Consider the following 22,415-nt stretch of genomic DNA (forward strand, 5'->3'; position numbering starts at 1 on the left):
CTCTCTGTGTATCTCTCTGTGTATCTCTGTGTCTCTCTCTGTGTATCTCTCTGTGTATCTCTGTGTATCTCTCTCTGTGTCTCTCTCTGTGTATCTCTCTGTGTATCTCTGTGCATCTCTCTCTGTGTATCTCTCTGTGTATCTCTGTGTATCTCTCTGTGTATCTCTGTGTCTCTCTCTCTGCGTATCTCTGTGTCTCTCTGTGTATCTCTGTCTCTCTCTGTGTATCTCTGTGTCTCTCTCTGTGCATCTCTGTGTCTCTCTCTGTGTATCTCTCTGTGTCTCTCTCTGTGTATCTCTGTGTCTCTCTCTCTGTGTGTATCTCTGTGTATCTCTGTGTATCTCTGTGTCTCTCTCTCTGTGTATCTCTCTGTGTATCTCTGTGTCTCTCTCTGTGTATCTCTCTGTGTATCTCTGTGTATCTCTCTGCGTATCTCTCTGTGTATCTCTGTGTCTCTCTCTGCGTATCTCTCTGTGTATCTCTGTGTCTCTCTCTCTGTGTCTCTCTCTCTGTGTCTCTCTGTGTCTCTCTCTGTGTCTCTCTCTGTGCATCTCTCTGTGTCTCTCTCTCTGTGTATCTCTGTGTATCTCTGTGTCTCTCTCTGTGTATCTCTGTGTCTCTCTCTCTGTGTATCTCTGTGTATCTCTCTCTGTGTATCTCTCTGTGTATCTCTGTGTCTCTCTCTCTGTGTATCTCTGTGTCTCTCTCTCTGTGTATCTCTCTGTGTATCTCTGTGTCTCTCTCTGTGTATCTCTGTGTCTCTCTCTCTGTGTATCTCTCTGTGTATCTCTGTGTCTCTCTCTGTGTATCTCTGTGTCTCTCTCTCTGTGTATCTCTGTGTCTCTCTCTGTGTATCTCTGTGTATCTCTCTGTGTATCTCTGTGTATCTCTCTGTGTATCTCTGTGTATCTCTCTGTGTATCTCTGTGTATCTCTCTGCGTATCTCTCTGTGTATCTCTGTGTCTCTCTCTCTGTGTGTATCTCTGTGTATCTCTCTCTGTGTATCTCTCTGTGTATCTCTGTGTATCTCTCTCTGTGTATCTCTCTGTGTATCTCTGTGTATCTCTGTGTATCTCTCTGTGTATCTCTGTGTATCTCTCTGTGTATCTCTGTGTATCTCTCTGTGTATCTCTGTGTCTCTCTCTCTGTGTCTCTCTCTGTGTATCTCTGTGTCTCTCTGTGTATCTCTGTGTATCTCTGTGTCTCTCTCTCTGTGTATCTCTCTGTGTATCTCTGTGTCTCTCTGTGTATCTCTGTGTCTCTCTCTCTGTGTATCTCTGTGTCTCTCTGTGTATCTCTGTGTCTCTCTGTGTATCTCTGTGTATCTCTGTGTATCTCTGTGTATCTCTCTCTGTGTATCTCTCTCTGTGTATCTCTGTGTATCTCTCTGTGTATCTCTGTGTCTCTCTCTCTGCGTATCTCTGTGTCTCTCTGTGTATCTCTGTGTATCTCTCTCTGTGTATCTCTCTGTGTATCTCTGTGTATCTCTGTGTATCTCTGTGTATCTCTCTCTGTGTATCTCTCTGTGTATCTCTGTGTATCTCTCTGTGTATCTCTGTGTCTCTCTCTCTGTGTATCTCTGTGCATCTCTCTGTGTATCTCTGTGTATCTCTGTGTATCTCTGTGTATCTCTGTGTCTCTCTCTCTGTGTATCTCTGTGTATCTCTGTGTATCTCTGTGTATCTCTGTGTATCTCTGTGTCTCTCTCTCTGTGTATCTCTGTGTATCTCTCTGTGTATCTCTGTGCATCTCTCTCTGCGTATCTCTCTGTGTATCTCTGCCTATCTCTCACACACAGGAAGCTCACGTATCACCTCTGCTGCTGCTGCTGTTGCTGCTTCTCTGGGGAGCGCAGCTACCCCTGCCGCCCTCACCGCCCAGGGTAAGGGCTCACCCAGCAGGGTAAGGGCTCACCCAGCAGGGTAAGGGCTCACCCAGCAGGGTACGGGCTCACCCAGCAGGGTACGGGCTCACCCAGCAGGGTAAGGGCTCACCCAGCAGGGTAAGGGCTCACCCAGCAGGGTACGGGCTCACCCAGCAGGGTAAGGGCTCAGTGTACAGGGTAAGTGCTCACCCAGCAGGGTAAGGGCTCACCCAGCAGGGTAAGGGCTCACTGTACAGGGTAAGGGCTCACTGTACAGGGTAAGGGTTCACCCAGCAGGGTAAAGGCTCACCCAGCAGGGTAAGGGCTCACCCAGCAGGGTAAGGGCTCACCCAGCAGGGTAAGGGCTCACCCAGCAGGGTAAGGGCTCACCCAGCAGAGTAAGGGCTCACCCAGCAGGGTGCTCACCCAGCAGGGTAAGGGCTCACTCAGCAGGGTAAGGGCTCACCCAGCAGGGTAAGGGCTCACCCAGCAGGGTAAAGGCTCACCCAGCAGGGTAAGGGCTCACCCAGCAGGGTAAGGGCTCACCCAGCAGGGTAAGGGCTCACCCAGCAGGGTACGGGCTCACCCAGCAGGGTAAGGGCTCACTCAGCAGGGTAAGGGCTCACCCAGCAGGGTAAGGGCTCACCCAGCAGGGTAAGGGCTCACCCAGCAGGGTACGGGCTCACCCAGCAGGGTAAGGGCTCACCCAGCAGGGTAAGGGCTCACTCAGCAGGGTAAGGGCTCACCCAGCAGGGTAAGGGCTCACCCAGCAGGGTACGGGCTCACCCAGCAGGGTAAGGGCTCACCCAGCAGGGTAAGGGCTCACCCAGCAGGGTAAGGGCTCACCCAGCAGGGTAAGGGCTCACCCAGCAGGGTAAGGGCTCACCCAGCAGGGTAAGGGCTCACCCAGCAGGGTAAGGGCTCACCCAGCAGGGTACGGGCTCACCCAGCAGGGTAAGGGCTCACCCAGCAGGGTAAGGGCTCACCCAGCAGGGTAAGGGCTCAGTGTACAGGGTAAGGGCTCACCCAGCAGGGTAAGGGCTAACTCAGCAGAGTACTGGCTCACCCAGCAGGGTAAGGGCTCACTCAGCAGGGTAAGGGCTCACCCAGCAGGGTACGGGCTCACCCAGCAGGGTAAGGGCTCACCCAGCAGGGTAAGGGCTCACCCAGCAGGGTAAGGGCTCAGTGTACAGGGTAAGGGCTCACCCAGCAGGGTAAGGGCTCACCCAGCAGGGTAAGGGCTCACCCAGCAGGGTAAGGGCTCAGTGTACAGGGTAAAGGCTCACCCAGCAGGGTAAGGGCTAACTCAGCAGAGTACTGGCTCACCCAGCAGGGTAAGGGCTCACCCAGCAGGGTAAAGGCTCACCCAGCAGGGTAAGGGCTCACCCAGCAGGGTAAGGGCTCACCCAGCAGGGTAAGGGCTCACCCAGCAGGGTAAGGGCTCACTCAGCAGGGTAAGTGCTCACCCAGCAGGGTAAGGGCTCACCCAGCAGGGTACGGGCTCACTCAGCAGGGTACGGGCTCACCCAGCAGGGTAAGGGCTCACCCAGCAGGGTAAGGGCTCACCCAGCAGGGTACGGGCTCACTCAGCAGGGTAAGGGCTCACCCAGCAGGGTAAGGGCTCACCCAGCAGGGTAAGGGCTCACTCAGCAGGGTAAGAGCTCACCCAGCAGGGTAAGCACTCACCCAGCAGGGTAAGGGCTCACCCAGCAGGGTAAGAGCTCACCCAGCAGGGTAAGGGCTCATCCAGCAGGGTAAGGACTCACTCAGCAGGGTAAGGGCTCACCCAGCAGGGCAAGGGCTCACCCACAAGGTAAGAGCTCACCCAGCAGGGTAAGGGCTCACCCAGCAGGGTAAGGGCTCAGTGTACAGGGTAAGGGCTCACCCAGCAGGGTAAGTGCTCACCCAGCAGGGTACGGGCTCACCCAGCAGGGTAAGGGCTCACCCAGCAGGGTAAGGGCTCACCCAGCAGGGTACGGGCTCACCCAGCAGGGTAAGTGCTCACCCAGCAGGGTACGGGCTCACCCAGCAGGGTAAGGGCTCACCCAGCAGGGTAAGGGCTCACCCAGTAGGGTAAGGGCTCACCCAGCAGGGTAAGAACTCACCCAGCAGGGTAAGTGTTCACCCAGCAGGGTAAGGGCTCACTCAGCAGGGTAAAGGCTCACCCAGCAGGGTAAGAGCTCACCCAGCAGGGTAAGGGCTCACTCAGCAGGGTAAGGGCTCACTGTACAGGGTAAGGGCTCACTGTACAGGGTAAGGGCTCACCGATCTGCCCACGAGGAGGAGAAAGAACACAGTCATCATCATCAGCAGCAGCAGCATTGACAACATGACCAGTAGCATCATCATCACTAGAATCTCAATCAGCAGCATCATCATCATCACTAGAAGCAACATCAGCAGCAGCAACATCATCATCAGCAACAACATCAGCAGCAGCATCATCATCATCAGCAACATCATCATCAGCAACATCATCATCATCAGCAACATCATCATCAGCAACATCAGCAGCATCATCATCAGCAACATCATCATCATCAGCAACATCATCATCATCAGCAACATCATCATCAGCAACATCATCAGCAGCAGCATCACTATAATCTCCATCAGCAACATCATCATCACTCATCATCACATCATCAGCAACATCATCATCACTATAATCTCCATAAGCAACATCATCATCATCAGCAGCAGCAGCAACATCAGCAACATCATCATCAGCAACATCACCATCAGCAACAACATCAGCAGCATCATCATCAGCAACAGCATCAGCAACATCATTATCAGCAGCATCATCAGCAGCAACACCATTATCAGCAGCATAATCAGCAGCAGCAACATCATCATCATCATCAGCAGCAGCAGCAGCAACCACATCAGTAGCATCATCACGATAATTTTCATCAGCAACATCATCATCAGCAGCAACATCATCATCAGCAGCAACATCATCATCAGCATCATCATCAGCATCAGCAACATCATCAGCAGCATCATCATCATCATCAGCAACATCATCAGCATCATCAGTAACATCATCATCAGCAGCAGCAACATCATCATCAGCAGCAGCATCAGCAGCATCACTATAATCTCCATCAGCAACATCATCATCATCACTTATCATCAGCAACATCATCATCATCATCATCAGCAGCAGCAACATCATCAGCAACATCATCATCAGCAACATCATCATCAGCAGCATCATCAGCAGCAGCAGCAACATCATCATCAGCAGCAGCAGCAACATCATCATCATCACCAGCAGCAACAACATCATCAGCAACATCATCATCATCAGCAACATCATCATCATCATCAGCAGCAGCAGCAACATCATCATCAGCAGCATCATCATCAGCAGCAGCAACATCATCATCAGCAGCAGCAACATCATCATCATCACCAGCAACAACAACATCATCAGCAACATCATCATCATCAGCAACATCATCATCATCATCAGCAGCAGCAACATCATCATCAGCAGCATCATCATCAGCAGCAGCAACATCATCATCAGCAGCAGCAACATCATCATCATCACCAGCAACAACAACATCATCAGCAACATCATCATCATCAGCAACATCATCATCATCATCAGCAGCAGCAACATCATCATCAGCAACATCATCATCAGCAGCAACATCAACATCATCATCATCAGCAACATCATCATCAGCAGCATCATCATCAGCAGCAGCAACATCATCATCAGCAGCAGCAACATCATCATCACCAGCAGCAACAACATCATCAGCAACATCATCATCATCAGCAACATCATCATCATCAGCAGCAGCAGCAACATCATCAGCAGCAACATCATCATCATCAGCAACATCATCATCATCAGCAACATCATCATCAGCAGCAGCAGCAGCAACATCATCATCAGCAACATCATCATCAGCAGCAACATCAACATCATCATCATCAGCAGCGGCATCATCATCATCAGCAGCATCATCATCATCAGCAACATCATCATCATCATCAGCAACATCATCAGCAACATCATCATCAGCACGAGCCCACGTCGTGCACCCCGGTCTCCAGAGAGCGCTGTCTCACCGCGCGAGCAACAGGCGGGCAGACACCACGTGGTCTGGGTCTCGTCGTTTTGTCGTCGCGAACGGCACTTGCCCCAACATTGAGTGGAGGCTATACGGGGGTGGGGGGGGGGGGTATCTTTGCCTTTGTGCGTGTCCGTGTGTGGGGAGCGGTAGTGTGGCGGTCAGCGCTCTGCGCCACGAAATCGATTGACCCAAGTTCTATTATCCGCTCACGATCAACACCGCTGCCCCATGCACACGGTGACGATGACCTATTTCGTGCCGATTTCGACGTGTTAAAAAAAAATATATAAACATTTTATTGGTTCTTTCGGTAAAGTCACGTAGAATGGAAATAATAAAATAATAAAAATAAAACATAATAAAATAATTCTCACGACGTTTCGGCCACAACGCAAGCAGCCGTCCTCAGGTGAAGAACAGGTCTGTCGAGAATTATTTTATTACGTTTTATTTTTATTATTTTATTATTTCCATTCTACGTGACTTTACCGAAAGAACCAAGAAGATGAATCCCTGCGGTCACGAAAGCTTTAAATCGAAATTCTTTCGGTAAAGTCACGTAGAAGGGACATAATCAAATAATAAAAATAAAACATAATATAATAAAATTCTCACGACGTTTCGGCCACAATGCCAACGGGGAGACAAAGGCGGCCGGGCGTGGTGTTTGTCCACGCAACCCCCTAACGCGCCGTGCCGGCCTTCGTAGGCGCTGCTACTCGCGATCAACACTTGCACCTCAGCGTGATGCCAATGCTGCTGAGTACACGTGGGTCATCTCTGCCTTTGTGTGTGCCTGTGGTCCTGTTGCTGTGCGTGTCGTCTGTGCGCGTATGTCGGGGTGTGTGTGTGTGTGTGTCTGTGTGTGTGTGTAGTGTAGCTGTGTGTGTGTATCTGTCTGTGTGTGTGTGTGTTTGTGTCTGTGTGTGTGTGTCTGGGTGTGTGTGTGTCTGTGTGTGTGTAGTGTAGCTGTGTGTGTGTATCTGTCTCTGTGTGTGTGTGTTTGTGTGTGTCAGTGTGTGTGTCTGTGTGAGTGTCTGTGTGTGCCTGTGTGTGTGTGTGTGTCTGTGTGTATGTGTGTGTAGTGTAGCTGTGTGTGTGTATCTGTCTGTTTGTGTGTGTCAGTGTGTGTGTCAGTGTGTGTGTCTGTGTGTGTGTCTGTGTGTGTGTCTGTGTGTGTGTGTCTGTGTGTGTGAGTCTGTGTGTCTGTGTGTGTGTGTGTAGTGTAGCTGTGTGTGTGTATCTGTCTCTGTGTGTGTGTGTTTGTGTGTGTCAGTGTGTGTGTCTGTGTGAGTTTCTGTGTGTGTCTGTGTGTGTGTGTCTGTGTGTGTGAGTCTGTGTGTGTGTATGTGTGTGTGTAGTGTAGCTGTGTGTGTGTATCTGTCTGTTTGTGTGTGTCAGTGTGTGTGTCAGTGTGTGTGTCTGTGTGTGTGTCTGTGTGTGTGTCTGTGTGTGTGTGTCTGTGTGTGTGAGTCTGTGTGTCTGTGTGTGTGTGTGTAGTGTAGCTGTGTGTGTGTATCTGTCTCTGTGTGTGTGTGTTTGTGTGTGTCAGTGTGTGTGTCTGTGTGAGTGTCTGTGTGTGTCTGTGTGTGTGTGTCTGTGTGTGTGTGTATGTCTGTGTGTGTGTATGTGTGTGTAGTGTAGCTGTGTGTGTATCTGTCTGTTTGTGTGTGTCAGGGTGTGTGTCAGTGTGTGTGTCTGTGTGTGTGTCTGTGTGTGTGTATGTGTGTGTGTAGTGTAGCTGTGTGTGTATCTGTCTCTGTGTGTGTGTGTTTGTGTGTCAGTGTGTGTGTCTGTGTGTGTGTCTATGTATGTATGTCTGTGTGTGTGTCTGTGTGTGTGTGTCTGTGTGTTTCTGTGTGTGTGTCTGTGTGTGTCTGTGTGTGTCTGTGTGTGTGTGTCTGTGTGTGTCGTGTAGCTGTGTGTGTGTCTGTGTGTGTGTCTGTGTGTGTGTCTGTGTGTGTGTCTGTGTGTGTAGTGCAGCTGTGTGTGTGTGTGTGTGTAGTGTAGCTGTGTGTGTCTGTGTGTGTGTGTCTGTGTGTGTGTCTGTGTGTGTAGTGTAGCTGTGTGTTTGTCTGTCTGTGTGTATGTGTCTGTGTGTGTCTGTATATGTGTCTGTCTGTGTGTGTGTCTGTGTGTGTAGTGTAGCTGTGTCTGTGTGTGTCAGTGTGTGTGTCTGTATGTGTGTGTATGTGTCTGTGTTTGTCTGTATGTGTGTAAGTGTGTGTGTCTGTGTGTGTAGTGTAGCTGTGTGTGTGTCTGTGTGTGTGTGTCGTGTAGCTGTGTGTGTGTCTGTGTTTGTGTGTCTGTGTGTGTCGTGTAGCTGTGTGTGTATCTGTCTGTGTTTGTGTGTCAGTGTGTGTGTGTTTGTGTGTGTGTGTCTGTGTGTGTGCCAGTGTGTGTGTGTCAGTGTATGTGTGTCAGTGTGTGTGTGTCTGTGTGTGTGTGTGTCTGTGTGTGTGTCAGTGTGTGTAATGTAGCTGTGTGTGTGTCTGTGTGTGTCGTGTAGCTGTGTGTGTCTGTGTCTGTGTGTCTGCGTGCCTGTGTGTCAGTGTGTGTGTGTGTCTATGTGTGTGTCTGTGTGTGTGTCTGTCTGTGTGTGTAATCACACAGTGGGGAGCGGTGGTGCAGCGGTTAGCGCGCTGCACTACGAACCTGGCGACCCGGGTTCAATTCCCGCTCACGGCCTAACACCCAGTGACGATTATCTGAACCGGTCTTGGGCTTCCCCTAGGTCGACTCAGCCTCAAATGACTACCTTGTACGATGTGTAAACATCGCCACTGGGGAGACAAAGGCGGCCGGGCGTGGTGTTAGCCACCCACCCCCTCGTGTGCCGTGCCGGCCTTCATAGGTGCTACTCGCTAACAGCACTTTCCCCTACAGTCTGTTAAGGCTACACGGGGGATCTTTGTCATCACACGCGAGGAGCGGTGGCGCAGCGGTTAGCGCACTTCTCCGCCAAACTCGCTCGCGATCAATCACCGCGGCGGTGATTTTTATTTTTTGAGCGCGGTGCTGGGCGTCCCCTGGGTCGACTCAGCCTTAAAAAAAATAATGACAAGCTGGCACGGTGCGTTAACATCGGCAACTGGGGATACAAAGGCGGACGGGCGGACGGGCGTTTATGGGTGCTGCTACTCGCGAACGGCACTTGCCCCGACAGTTTGGTGAGAGGCTACACGGGGGATCTTTGTCTTTGTTTGCGTGTCGTCTGTCCGCTCCGGTTGCACGAGTTTCACCACTCTTTTCCCTCTCCCTCTTTGTCTTAGTCCACCTCGTGGCGTCCACCACTCTCCCTCTTTGTCTTAGTCCACCACGTGGCGTCCACCGCTTCTCCATCTTTGTCTTAGTCCACCACGTGACGTCCACCACTCTCCCTCTTTGTCTTAGTCCACCACGTCACATCCACCACTCTCCCTCTTTGTCTTAGTCCACCTCGTGACGTCCACCACTCTCTCTCGACAATCTCTCCACTTTCCTCGACCCTCCCTCTCTCTCCCCTCCCGCTGTCTCCCCCTTTCTAACTTCGTCCACCTTGGTCCAGCCACAACTCTGCCTCTGTCGCTCTCTGTCCACCTTTCCCCTCCCCCCTCTCTCCACCTACCTCCACCTCCCCCCTCTCGCTCTCTGTCCACCTATACCCCCCCTCTCTCTGTCCACCTCCCCCCCCTCTCTCTCTCCCCCTCTCCTCACTCTCTGTCCACCTCTCCCCCTCTCTCTCCACTTCCCTTCACCTCTCTCCACCTCCCCGCTCTCGCTCTCTGTCCACCTTTCCACCCCCTCTCTCTGTCCACCTCCCCCCCCTCTCTCTCTCCCCCTCTCCTCACTCTCTGTCCACCTCTCACCCCCTCTCTCACCCTCTCTCTCCACCTCCCTCCACCACCCCTCTCCCCTCCCTCCGCCTCCCACCGGCACCACCACCACCGTCACCACCGTCACCGCGCCCCACCAGATGGATCGCCTCGGACCTGCCGTGCGCCGCCGCCTCTACAGCCTCCCGCAGCAGCTGTCGCGCAAAGGAAGCAGCATCATGGACGAGGACGAGGAGGACGAGGAGGTGGACGAGGAGGTGGAGGTGGAGGAGGTGGAGGTGGAGCAGGTGGAGGATCAAGTAGCAGCAGGAGGAACTGTTCCAGCAGGCAGCGGGCAGCAGCAGCATCAGGAGGAGGAAGAGCTGATGAGGGTAGTGGGTGGTGGTGGTGGAGGTGGTGGTGGTGGAGGTGGTGTAGGTGGAGGTGGTGCTGGAGGAGGGATGGACATTGCAGAGTCTCGTCCTGGGGGGATGGAGCTAAGCGGAGCGATCCAGCTCCGGCGTTTCCGCTCATCTCGTGGCGGCGGCGGCGGCGTCGTCGGAGGAGGAGGAGGAGGCGGTTCTTTCTCTCCCTCCTCCTCCTCTTCATCTCACCCCGCCAGCGCCGCGCTGTTGCTCAACGGCGCGTGCCGAGAGCAGTCGAGGCGGGTTCACGGCACCACCACCAACACCACCACTAACAACACCACCACCACCACCAACAACACCAGCAGCATCTCGGAACCCCGAGGCGACGTGTCCATGGCAACAGCTGATCATCATCCTGCTGCTCCTGCTGCTGCTGCTGCTGCTGATCGGCCCCCATCGCCTCGGAGGAGAGAACGCACGAGACGAAGCCGCGATCGAGACGACCCCGACGCGGCTCGGGTGCTCGACTCGACGGGTGGAGGAGGTGGAGGAGGTGGTGGAGGGGGTGGTGGAGGGGGTGGTGGAGGGGGTGGTGGAGGGGCTGGTGGTGAACTCCTCGGGGAAGAGGAGGAGGAGGAGGAGGGAGGAGAGGGGCAGGAGAAGAGGCAAGCTGCTCCGGGCTTCGCGCGGAGGCAACTCGGGGCCATGCTGCAGCCGGGAGTGAACAAGTTCTCGCTGCGGATGTTCGGCAGCGAGAAGGCGGTGGCCAGGGAACAAGAGCGCGTCAAGTCGGCCGGACTGTGGATCATCCACCCATACAGCGACTTCAGGTGAGAGACGCGGCGCCGCGTGGGCGAAGCGCGCTGGGTGTGCGCGCAGGTGCAACATAAACAAGTTCGACTCAGCAGTGCACGTAGAGTCAACACTGCACCATAGACTCAACACTGCCCGTAGACTCAACACTGCCCATAGACTCAACACTGCCCATAGACTCAACACTGCCCATAGACTCAACACTGCCCATAGACTCAACACTGCCCGTAGACTCAACACTGCCCATAGACTCAACACTGCCCATAGACTCAACACTGCCCATAGACTCAGCACTGCCCGTAGACTCAACACTACCCATAGACTCAACACTGCCCATAGACTCAACACTGCCCATAGACTCAACACTGCCCATAGACTCAACACTGCCCATAGACTCAACACTGCCCATAGACTCAACACTGCCCGTAGACTCAACACTGCCCATAGACTCAACACTGCCCATAGACTCAACACTGCCCGTAGACTCAACACTGCCCATAGACTCAGCACTGCCCGTAGACTCATCACTGCCCGTAGACTCAACACTGCCCATAGACTCAACACTGCCCGTAGACTCAACACTGCCCATAGACTCAACACTACCCATAGACTCAACACGACTCACAGACTCAGCACTGCCCATAGACTCAACACTACCCATAGACTCAACACTGCCCATAGACTCAACACTGCCCATAGACTCAACACTACCCATAGACTCAACACTGCCCATAGACTCAACACTACCCATAGACTCAACACTGCCCATAGACTCAACACTACCCATAGACTCAACACTGCCCATAGACTCAACACTACCCATAGACTCAACACTGTCCATATACTCAACACTGCCCATAGACTCAACACTGCCCATAGACTCAACACTACCCATAGACTCAACACTGCCCATAGACTCAACACTACCCATAGACTCAACACTGCCCATAGACTCAACACTGCCCACAGACTCAACACTACCCATAGACTCAACACTGCCCATAGACTCAACACTGCCCATAGACTCAACACTGCCCACAGACTCAACACTACCCATAGACTCAACACTGCCCATAGACTCAGCACTGCCCATAGACTAACACTGCCCATAGACTCAACACTGCCCATAGACTCAACACTACCCATAGACTCAACACTGCCCATAGACTAACACTGCCCATAGACTCAACACTACCCATAGACTAACACTGCCCATAGACTAACACTTCCCATAGACTCAACACTACCCATAGACTAACACTGCCCATAGACTCAACACTACCCATAGACTAACACTACCCATAGACTAACACTGCCCATAGACTAACACTACCCATAGACTCAACACTGCCCATAGACTCAACACTACCCATAGACTCAACACTGCCCATAGACTCAACACTGCCCATAGACTCAACACTGCCCATAGACTAACACTGCCCATAGACTAACACTACCCATAGACTCAACACTGCCCATAGACTCAACACTACCCATAGACTCAACACTGCCCATAGACTCAACACTGCCCATAGACTCAACACTGCCCATACACTCAACACTTCACCTCCGATTAACACGGTTGGCTACGTACTGTGCGAAAGAAGTTCATAACACACGCATAGGAAGAGGAGAGTGGGGGGTGAGGAGATGGTGGCGGCGTTATGCAAACCTGTCAACCCCTTACCAGTGCCCCTACCTTATTGCAGCCCAACTCAGACCTTTTTGGTCACCCCGTGCCTCTTATAAATCACAACGTCCATCCTACAAAGTCACCATCAGAAGGGAGAAACACAAACAAATACACACGCACATTTCTTGTCGCCCCTATTGAAACGGCCGTAAGCCGTATGGACCTGCAAACTCCAATTTCCCTGCACAGGGACACGGGGTAAACGGTGCGGGTTGACACGGTTTGTGGTTGTTGCGACGCAGACCAAACTTTGAGTGAATCTGACAGACCCTGGCAGCAGCAGTAGCAGCAGCAGCAGCCCGGCATGAGTGAGAACGCGGACACACTGTCGCTTTCTCTATCCTGGCTCTGACCGCCTCCCCCCCCCCGCATCCCTGTGACGCCGAATGGGTTCATCCAGCAGTGTATAGATCATGATCGACGGCTCTTTTTTTATTTTTTATTTTTTTCATAAACGACCTGGCCAACAAACGCTAGCTCTGCGTGGTGGCTGATCACCAAGTGCTCTAAAACCGCCGTGACGTCGATTCTAAATGTGGAATTATTCACGCGATCACCCACGGGGAGAGAAAAAGAGGGACGCACATTTCAAATATACAGCAGGCGTCAGGGTGGAGATGTAGCAGACGACCTCCTGTACTGATGGACTTAATCTAAGTTGTCTTGTGGTTGTTGTTGTTGTTGTTTGACTTGCATCCCACCGGGATATTTGCACACAGCGTGGGTGTACGGTGATTTTTTCTGCAAAATTTTGCTGTCTTTTCTTGGATTTTCTGTTTGCACTCAGTCACTTTAAGATGTTTTCTTGTTCATGTTTTAGTTTTTTGTTTGTTGCGGTTGCACCCGATTCAAGAGCCGAATGGCTCACAGGGCTATACCAAATAAATGAACTTTGAACTTTGTATACCTGGCGAGGTAGTTTACACGGTTGGCTGGAGCTGGCATCAGGGTCGAGAATGAACAGACGACCTCCTGTATACCTGGCGAGGGAGTCAACACGGTTGGGTAGAGTTGGCATCAGGCTCGAGATGGAACAGACGACCTCCTGTATACCTGGCGAGGGAGTCAACACGGTTGGCTGGAGCAGACGTCAGGGTCGAGATGGAACAGACGACCTCCTGTACACCTGGCGAGGGAGTGAACACGGTTGGTTTGAGCTGGCATCAGGATCGAGATGGAGCAGACGACCTCCTGTATACCTGGCGAGGGAGTGAACACGGTTGGTTTGAGCTGGCATCAGGATCGAGATGGAACAGACGACCTCCTGTACACCTGGCGAGGTAGTTAACATCTCACCACCGTGGCACGATGCTGCCAACGTAGCGCTGGAGGGAGTCCGTGACGACGCGCGCTCCACTCGGGTTCGCTGACAAAGCACGAGAGGTCCTCCTCTGCCACTCGTGGAGCGTCCAGGTCTTGGTGCTCACCTTCCCGTTGGTGGCAATTCCACATTCCCATGGCAGAGTGCAGTACGTTGCGGTAGATGGGGTGCGGGCGAGGCTATCCATAGAACGACCAACAGTTAAATTCCTCCCCCACATTTACGTGTTGTGTGTGTGTACGTACGGTGCGAAAGAAGTCCGATATACATGCGTGTTGAAATCATTTAGTACCGTACGTAGCAAACCGTGCTCACACACAAAGCAGTTGTAAGGGAATTCGCTTTTAGTCTCGATCATGTAAAAGTGCATCACGGCTCACAGCGGTTTCCTCATATCGGAAGGCAGAGCGTTCCTCACGGCCGCAGCGGTACCCATTGTATCCACCCCAGAGGGACGGATGATGGTGATGATGGGCTGAGTACTCCTCGTGTCGACGTGAGAGACATTCACTTGGCGATGCTGCTGCGTTGGCAGTGGTGGTGCACAAACAACAACAACAACTGGTGCGCAAACAACAACAACAACAACAACTTCACACGGTCCGTGTCAATAACAACACCGCGTGTGGGGGCCTTACAAGGAAAACATCGAATTGGCGACGTTTCGGGAATTGGCCCTTCCTCATAGCTCGGAACAGAGAGATGTTGACAACTGGGTGAGGCGAGGCTCAGCGCCCGCTTCTGTGGAGGCCTCGAGTAGAGTTCTACGCATTCCGTTCAGGGTTTTTTTCGACACGTGTTTTGGTTAACACGTGCTGTGTACCACGTGTTCTTAGACACGTGTTGTGTAACACGTGATGTTCGACACGTGCTTTGTACCACGTGTTGGTCGACACGTGCTGTGTACCACGTGATGTTCGACACGTGCTGTGTACCACGTGTTGCACGACACGTGTTGTGTACTACGTGTTGAGTACCACGTGATGTTCGACACGTGCTGTGTACCACGTGTTGTTCGACACGTGCTGTGTACCACGTGATGTTCGACACGTGCTGTGTACCACGTGTTGCACGACACGTGTTGTGTACCACGTGTTGCACGACACGTGTTGTGTACCACGTGATGTTCGACACGTGCTGTGTACCACGTGTTGTTCGACACGTGTTGTGTACCACGTGTTGCACGACACGTGTTGTGTACTACGTGTTGTGTACCACGTGATGTTCGACACGTGCTGTGTACCACGTGTTGTTCGACACGTGCTGTGTACCACGTGTTGCACGACACGTGTTGTGTACCACGTGATGTTCGACACGTGCTGTGTACCACGTGTTGCACGACACGTGTTGTGTACCACGTGATGTTCGACACGTGCTGTGTACCACGTGTTGCACGACACGTGTTGTGTACCACGTGATGTTCGACACGTGTTGTGTACCACGTGTTGCACGACACGTGTTGTGTACTACGTGTTGTGTACCACGTGATGTTCGACACGTGCTGTGTACCACGTGTTGTTCGACACGTGCTGTGTACCACGTGTTGCACGACACGTGTTGTGTACCACGTGATGTTCGACACGTGCTGTGTACCACGTGTTGCACGACACGTGTTGTGTACCACGTGATGTTCGACACGTGCTGTGTACCACGTGTTGCACGACACGTGTTGTGTACCACGTGATGTTCGACACGTGCTGTGTACCACGTGTTGTTCGACACGTGCTTTGTACCACGTGTTGTTCGACACGTGCTTTGTACCACGTGTTGGTCGACACGTGCTTTGTACCACGTGTTGGTCGACACGTGCTTTGTACCACGTGTTGTTCGACACGTACTGTGTACCACGTGTTGTTCGACACGTGCTTTGTACCACGTGTTGTTCGACACGTGCTTTGTACCACGTGTTGTTCGACACGTGCTTTGTACCACGTGTTGGTCGACACGTGCTTTGTACCACGTGTTGTTCGACACGTACTGTGTACCACGTGTTGGTCGACACGTGCTTTGTACCACGTGTTGTTCGACACGTGCTGTGTACCACGTGTTGTTCGACACGTACTGTGTACCACGTGTTCTTAGACACGTGTTGTGTCACACGTGTTGTTTGACACGTGATGTGTACCACGTGTTGTTCGACACGTACTGTGTACCACGTGTTGTTCGACACGTGCTGTGTACCACGTGATGTTCGACACGTGCTTTGTACCACGTGTTGGTCGACACGTGTTGAGTACCACGTGTTGTTTGACACGTGATGTGTACCACGTGTTGTTCGACACGTGGTATGTACCACGTGCTGTTCGACAAATGATGTGTACACGTGTTGTTCGACACGTGCTGTGTACCACGTGTTCTTAGACACGTGTTGTGTCACACGTGTTGTTTGACACGTGATGTGTACCACGTGTTGTTCGACACGTGCTGTGTACCACGTGTTGTTCGACACGTGCTTTGTACCACGTGTTGTTCGACACGTGCTTTGTACCACGTGTTGGTCGACACGTGCTTTGTACCACGTGTTGGTCGACACGTGTTGAGTACTACGTGTTGAGTACCACGTGTTGTGTACCACGTGTTGTTTGACACGTGTTATGTACCACGTGTTGTTCGACAAATGATGTGTACACGTGTTGTTCGACACGTGCTGTGTACCACATGTTTTTAGACACGTGTTGTGTAACACGTGTTGCTTGACACGTGTTGTTCGACACGTGCTGTGTACCACGTGTTCTTAGACACGTGTTGTGTAACACGTGTTGTTCGACACGTGCTGTGTACCACGTGTTCTTAGACACGTGTTGTGTCACACGTGTTGTTTGACACGTGATGTGTACCACGTGTTGTTTGACACGTGCTTTGTACCACGTGATGTTTGACACGTGATGTGTACCACGTGTTGTTCGACACGTGCTGTGCACCACGTGTTGTTTGACACGTGCTTTGTACCACGTGATGTTCGACACGTGCTTTGTACCACGTGATGTTCGACACGTGCTGTGTACCACGTGATGTTCGACACGTGCTGTGTACCACGTGTTCTTAGACACGTGCTGTGTACCACGTGTTGCACGACACGTGTCGTATCCCTCCAGCCCACAGAGGTTGTGTGTTCACCGCCCTGGAGTCGATGGAGTGGAATCATTTTGGGGTTCCTGGCGGGCAGTGGTTTTTGGTGGCTGGTGGTGGTTGTTGATGGTTGGTGGTGGTGGTGTTTGTGGGTGGTGGTTGGTGGGTGATGTGTGGTGGTGACGTTGTGTGGTGGTATTTTTCGTTGGTGCTTGTTGGTGATGGTTGGTGGTGGACGTGATGTTTGGTGGTGGTGTTTGTGGGTGATGTTTTGGTGGGTGAAAAGCCTCGGTGCGGTTACGCGAAAAATAATATGTATGTAAAAAAAACAGATAAAATATTTCCCGAAATAAATAAAAACAAACTAAAGAAAAGAGACAAAAATTTTACCTATTTTTTCTTTTTTACAAAAACAATGTCACTCGGCATCAGAATCAACGGGAGAGGCTGCTCAGCGGACGACGCGTGGCAGACGCAGCGCAGTGTTTAATGTTGAACATTCAAGGGTGCAAGTTCAAGTGACTGAAGTGACAGAGCCGAGTTAACGTGACCGGCCGGACCTTTCGTGTGTGGTCACTGGTGACCGGGCTGAGTCCATCGACTCGCATCGCCCACGACGCCGGCTTAATCTCAACTCTATGGGTCTCTACATGAGTATGTGGGTCTCTGTGTGAGTCTATGGATCTCTGTGTGAGTCTGTGGGTCTCTATGTGAGTATATGGGTCTCTACGTGAATCTGTGGGTCTCTACATGAGTATGTGGGTTTCTAAGTGAGTCTATGGGTCTCTGTGTGAGTTTATAGGTTTCTACATGAGTCTATGGGTCTCTGCTTGAGTCTGTGGGTCTCTACGTGAGTCTATGGGTCTCTACGTGAGTCTATGGGCCTCTACGTGAGTCTGTGGGTCTCTACATGAGTCTGTGGGTTTCTAAGTGAGTCTATGGGTCTCTGTGTGAGTTTATGGGTTTCTACATGAGTCTATTGGTCTCTATGTGAGTCTGTGGGTCTCTATGTGAGTCTATAGGTCTCTACATGAGTCTATGGGTCTCTGTGTGAGTCTATCGGTCTCTACGTGAGTCTATGGGTCTCTACGTGAGTCTGTGGGTCTCTACGTGAGTCTATGGGTCTCTACATGAGTCTGTGGGCCTCTGTATGAGTCTATGGGTCTTTACATGAGTCTATGAGTGTCTATGTGAGTCTATGGGTCTCTACGTGAGTCTATGGGTCTCGGTGTGAGTCTATGGGTCTCTGTGTGAGTCTATGTGTCTTTACGTGAGTCTATGGGTCTCTGCTTCAGTCTGTGGGTCTCTACGTGAGTCTGTGGGTCTCTACGCGAGTCTGTGGGTCTCTACGTGAGTCTATGGGTCTCTGTATAAGTCTACGGGTCTCTACGTGAGTCTATGGGTCTCTACGTGAGTTTGTGCGTCTCTACGTGAGTCTATGGGTCTCTATGTGAGTCTGTGAGTCTCAACGTGAGTTTATGGGTCTCTATGTGAGTGTATTGGTCTCTATGTAAGTCTATGTGTCTCTACGTGAGTCTATGGGTCTCTACGTGAGTCTATGGGTCTCTTACTGAGTCTGTGGGTCTTTACGTGAGTCTATAGGTCTCTATGTGGGTCTTTGGGTCTCTGCATGAGTCTATGGGTCTCTACGTGAGTCTATGAGTCTCTGTGTGAGTCTGTGGGTCTCTACATGAGTTTATGGGTCTTTGCGTGAGTCTATGGGTCTCTACGTGAGTCTGTGGGTCTCTACGTGAGTCTATAGGTCTCTACATGAGTCTATGGGTCTCTGCATGAGTCTATGGGTCTTTACGTGAGTCTGTGGGTCTCTACATGAGTCTATATGTCTCTACATGAGTCTATGGGTCTCTGCATGGGTCTATGGGTCTCTATGTGAGTCTGTGGGTCTCTAGGTTAGTCTATGGGTCTCTACGTGAGTCTATGGGTCTCTAGGTGAGTCTATGGGTCTCTATGTGGTCTATTGGTCTCTATGTGAGTCCATGGGTCTCTAAATGAGTCTGTGGGTCTCTATGTGAGTCTGTGGGTCTCAACGTGAGTTCATGGGTCTCTATATGAGTGTATGAGTCTCCATGTGAGTAAATGGGCCTCTATATGAGTGTATGAGTCTCCATGTGAGTAAATGGGCCTCTATATGTGTTTATGGGTCTCGATGTGAGTCTATGGGTCTCTATGTGAGTCTATGGGTCTCTATGTGAGTCTGTGTGTCTCTACGTGAGTCTATGGGTCTCTATGTGAGTCTGTGTGTCTCTACGTGAGTCTGTTGTTCTCTGTGCAAGTGTCTGAGACCACGGTGTAATCGCTATTGTCGGGGTCGAAATCCGGATTGGCACCCGAGGGGGATTAGTCCCGGCGGGTTTGTCGGGGAGACTGAGCCGTGGGAGAAAAGGTCGCCTGCATGCCCGGCAGGACAAGCGGCTCACACGGCGAGATGAGCCGGTCGATTGGCAGTCAGCCGCGAGATGACACGGCAACCCTCGTACCCATCCCCACTCACCCCTTCAACAACTGGGACTGTTCACGTGGCATGGACTCTCCCTCTATCTCCATATCTTTGTCTCTCGCTCCATCCCCCCGGCCCTCCACTCCCTCCCTTTCTCGAGAGCTCTTACGTTTCTTCTTGGTTCTTTCGGTAAAGTCACGTTAGAAGGGAAATAATAAAGAAACAAAAATAAAACGTGGTAAAATAATTCTCACGACGTTTCGGCCACAACGCAAGCAGCCGTCCTCAGGTGAAGAACAGGTCTGTCGGAAAGACTTTCCTCCCCTAACCCAGCTTAAATATACGCTGCCAAGCATGGTGGTGCTCATTCAGATGCTGTCTTTCCGACAGACCTGTTCTTCACCTGAGGACGGCTGCTTGCGTTGTGGCCGAAACGTCGTGAGAATTGTATTTTATTATGTTTTATTTTTGTTATTTTTTTATTATTTTTCTTCTACGTGACTTTACCGAAAGAACCAAGAAGATGAATCCCTGCGGTCACAAAAGCTTTAAATCGAAAGAAAAAAAAAGCTCTTACCTTCTCTAACTCCATATCTCCATCCCTCCCTCTCTCTCTTTACCTCTCTTCCTATCTTTCTCTTCCTCTCTCCCCCATACTCTTAATTTTTTTTCGGTAAAGTCACGTAGGTAAAATAAATAAGTAATAAAAGATAAAAATGTTTTTATAAAAACCTGAAGACGGAAGCTTGTGTTGCCTCCGAAACGTCGTGATTTATTATTTTACTTCTAAAATTTATCCTATTATTTTTATAATTTATCTTTTAATATTTCTTTATTTTTACCTACGTGACTTCACCGAAAAAACCTAAGAGTATGAATCCTTGCAGTCACGAAAGCTTCACATCTAAAATATCTCCCCCATCTCTCTCCTTAGCTTTTCCCTCCCTCTATGCCTTCCCTTCCCTATCTCACTGCCTCCCTCTCCCTGCCACCTCTCTCTCCCTATCTTTCTCTCCCTCTCCCTGCCCCCCCTCTCTCTCCCTATCTTTCTCTCCCTCCCTGCCTGCCCCTCTCTCTCCCTATCTCACCCTCCCTCCCCCTCTCTCTCCCTATCTCTCTCTCCCTCTCCCTCCCCCTCTCTCTCCCTATCTTTCTCTCTTCCTCCCTGCCCCTCTCTCTCCCTATCTCACTGCCTCACTCTCCCTGCCCCTCTCTCTCCCTATCTTTCTCTCCCTCTCCCTCCCCCTCTCTCTCCCTATCTTTCTCTCCCTCCCTGCCTCTCTCTCTCCCTATCTTTCTCTCTCCCTCCCTCCCCCCCTCTCTCCCTATCTCTCTCCCTCTCTTTTTTTTTACGATCAGTGGAAACAAGAAGATGCTCGGTGTATTCGGCACTTTGTTTCGTTCATCATTTCGTAAATTCTGCCCCTCTCTCTCCCTATCTCTCCCTCCCTCCCTCTCTCTGTGTGGCTCTCGCTGCCGAAAGCCGACAAAGCGACGCGGAACAAAAGCTGCGGGTCGCGCACGGACCAGCGCGGCGAACTTTCAGCCCGCGGGGCCGAGAGAGGTGGGGGGGGGGGGGAGAGGAAGGGGGATGGGGAGAGGAAGGGGGGGGGAGACGAAGGGGGGGGGAGAGGAAGGGGGATGGGGAGAGGAAGGGGGGGGGGAGACGAAGGGGGAGGGGGGGAGAGGAAGGGGGGGGGAGACGAAGGGGGGGGGGGGGGGGGCTCTCGCCCGGGCTGCATGCGCCGAGATGGTGAGGGTGGTGCACGCCCTGGACACGGGTTCTTTATTTTTTATTTATTTTTACGATCAGTGGAAACAAGAAGATGCTCGGTGTATTCGGCACTTTGCTTCGTTCATTTCGTATTTTTAATAATAACTTTGCTTTATGTAAAACCCCCGTCACTCTCACTCTCTCGCTCACTCTCCCGCTCACTCTCCCGCTCACTCTCCCGCTCACTCTCCCGTTCACTCTCTCGCTCACTCTCCCGCTCACTCTCCCGCTCACTCTCCCGCTCACTCTCTCGCTCACTCTCTCTCGCTCTCTCTCGTTCTGCACGCCCTGGACACGGGTTCAATCCCAGGCCGTGAGGGTCCGTGGCGATGCCAACGTCCAGGCCTCCTCCTGTGGGTCTCTATGAGTGTTGGTCTCTATGAGTCTCGATGTATCTGTGGGTCTCTATGAGTCTCTATGTATCTCTGTGAGTCTCTATGAGTCTCTATGTATCTGTGGGTCTCTATGAGTTTCTATGTATCTCTGTGGGTCTCTATGAGTCTCTATACATGTTTGTGGGTCTCTATGAGTCTCTATGTATCTCTGTGGGTCTTTATGAGTCTAAATGTATGTCTGTGGTTCTCTATGAGTCGCTATGTATCTTTGTGGGTCTCTATGAGTCTCTATGTATCTCTGGGTCTCTACGAGTCTCTATGTATCTCTGTGGGTCTCTACGAGTCTCTATGTATCTTTGCCGATCTCTATAAGCCCACTGATATGGTCCATAGGGCCGGGCACCGGCACCGTGGAGACGGAGCGTTCATGGGAATCAGCTCGCCTTGTGCAGGTGCTGAGCACATCGCGTGGAAACACCCCATGATCGTGAGATGATTGGCGTTCGGCCTACGGAGTCCTTCATCCAGCAGTGGATGAGAAAAGTGGCTGTGCGTTGTATTCAGACCCCCAGTAATGAGATATTCGATTCACCGTAAAACTTACGTATCTGTGTGTGTGTGTGTGACGCTTCGTAGTTGTGTCTATGCGTGCCTGTGTACGCAGGTCTTTGATTGTGCTTAGGGTATCCGTGCGCTTGTGTGGATGTGCGAGCGTGGTGCTGGCCACCCACCCCCTCGTGTGCCGTGCCGGCATTCAAAGGTACTCGCGAACAGCACTTGCCCCAGCAGTCTGGTAAGGCTATACGGGGGATCTTTGTCTTTTGTGTT

The 22,415-nt window shown here is 51.7% G+C and overlaps 1 protein-coding gene across 1 annotated transcript in view; it reads left to right on the forward strand.

Moving 5' to 3' along the window:
- The first annotated feature begins 3,886 nt into the window (after nt 1-3,886).
- LOC144950886 (uncharacterized) overlaps nt 3,887-22,415 on the forward strand; it is a 65,803-nt gene continuing 47,274 nt past the window's right edge. Inside the window, exons 1-2 of the mRNA XM_078881055.1 lie at nt 3,887-3,898; nt 9,918-10,954. Coding sequence (XP_078737181.1) covers nt 9,918-10,954 — 1,037 coding nt within the window. The 5' untranslated portion in view covers nt 3,887-3,898. The remainder of the gene's footprint in view (nt 3,899-9,917; nt 10,955-22,415) is intronic.

This window comes from Lampetra fluviatilis, chromosome 59 (genome assembly GCF_964198595.1).
Source record: "Lampetra fluviatilis chromosome 59, kcLamFluv1.1, whole genome shotgun sequence".
Taxonomy (NCBI): domain Eukaryota; kingdom Metazoa; phylum Chordata; class Hyperoartia; order Petromyzontiformes; family Petromyzontidae; genus Lampetra; species Lampetra fluviatilis.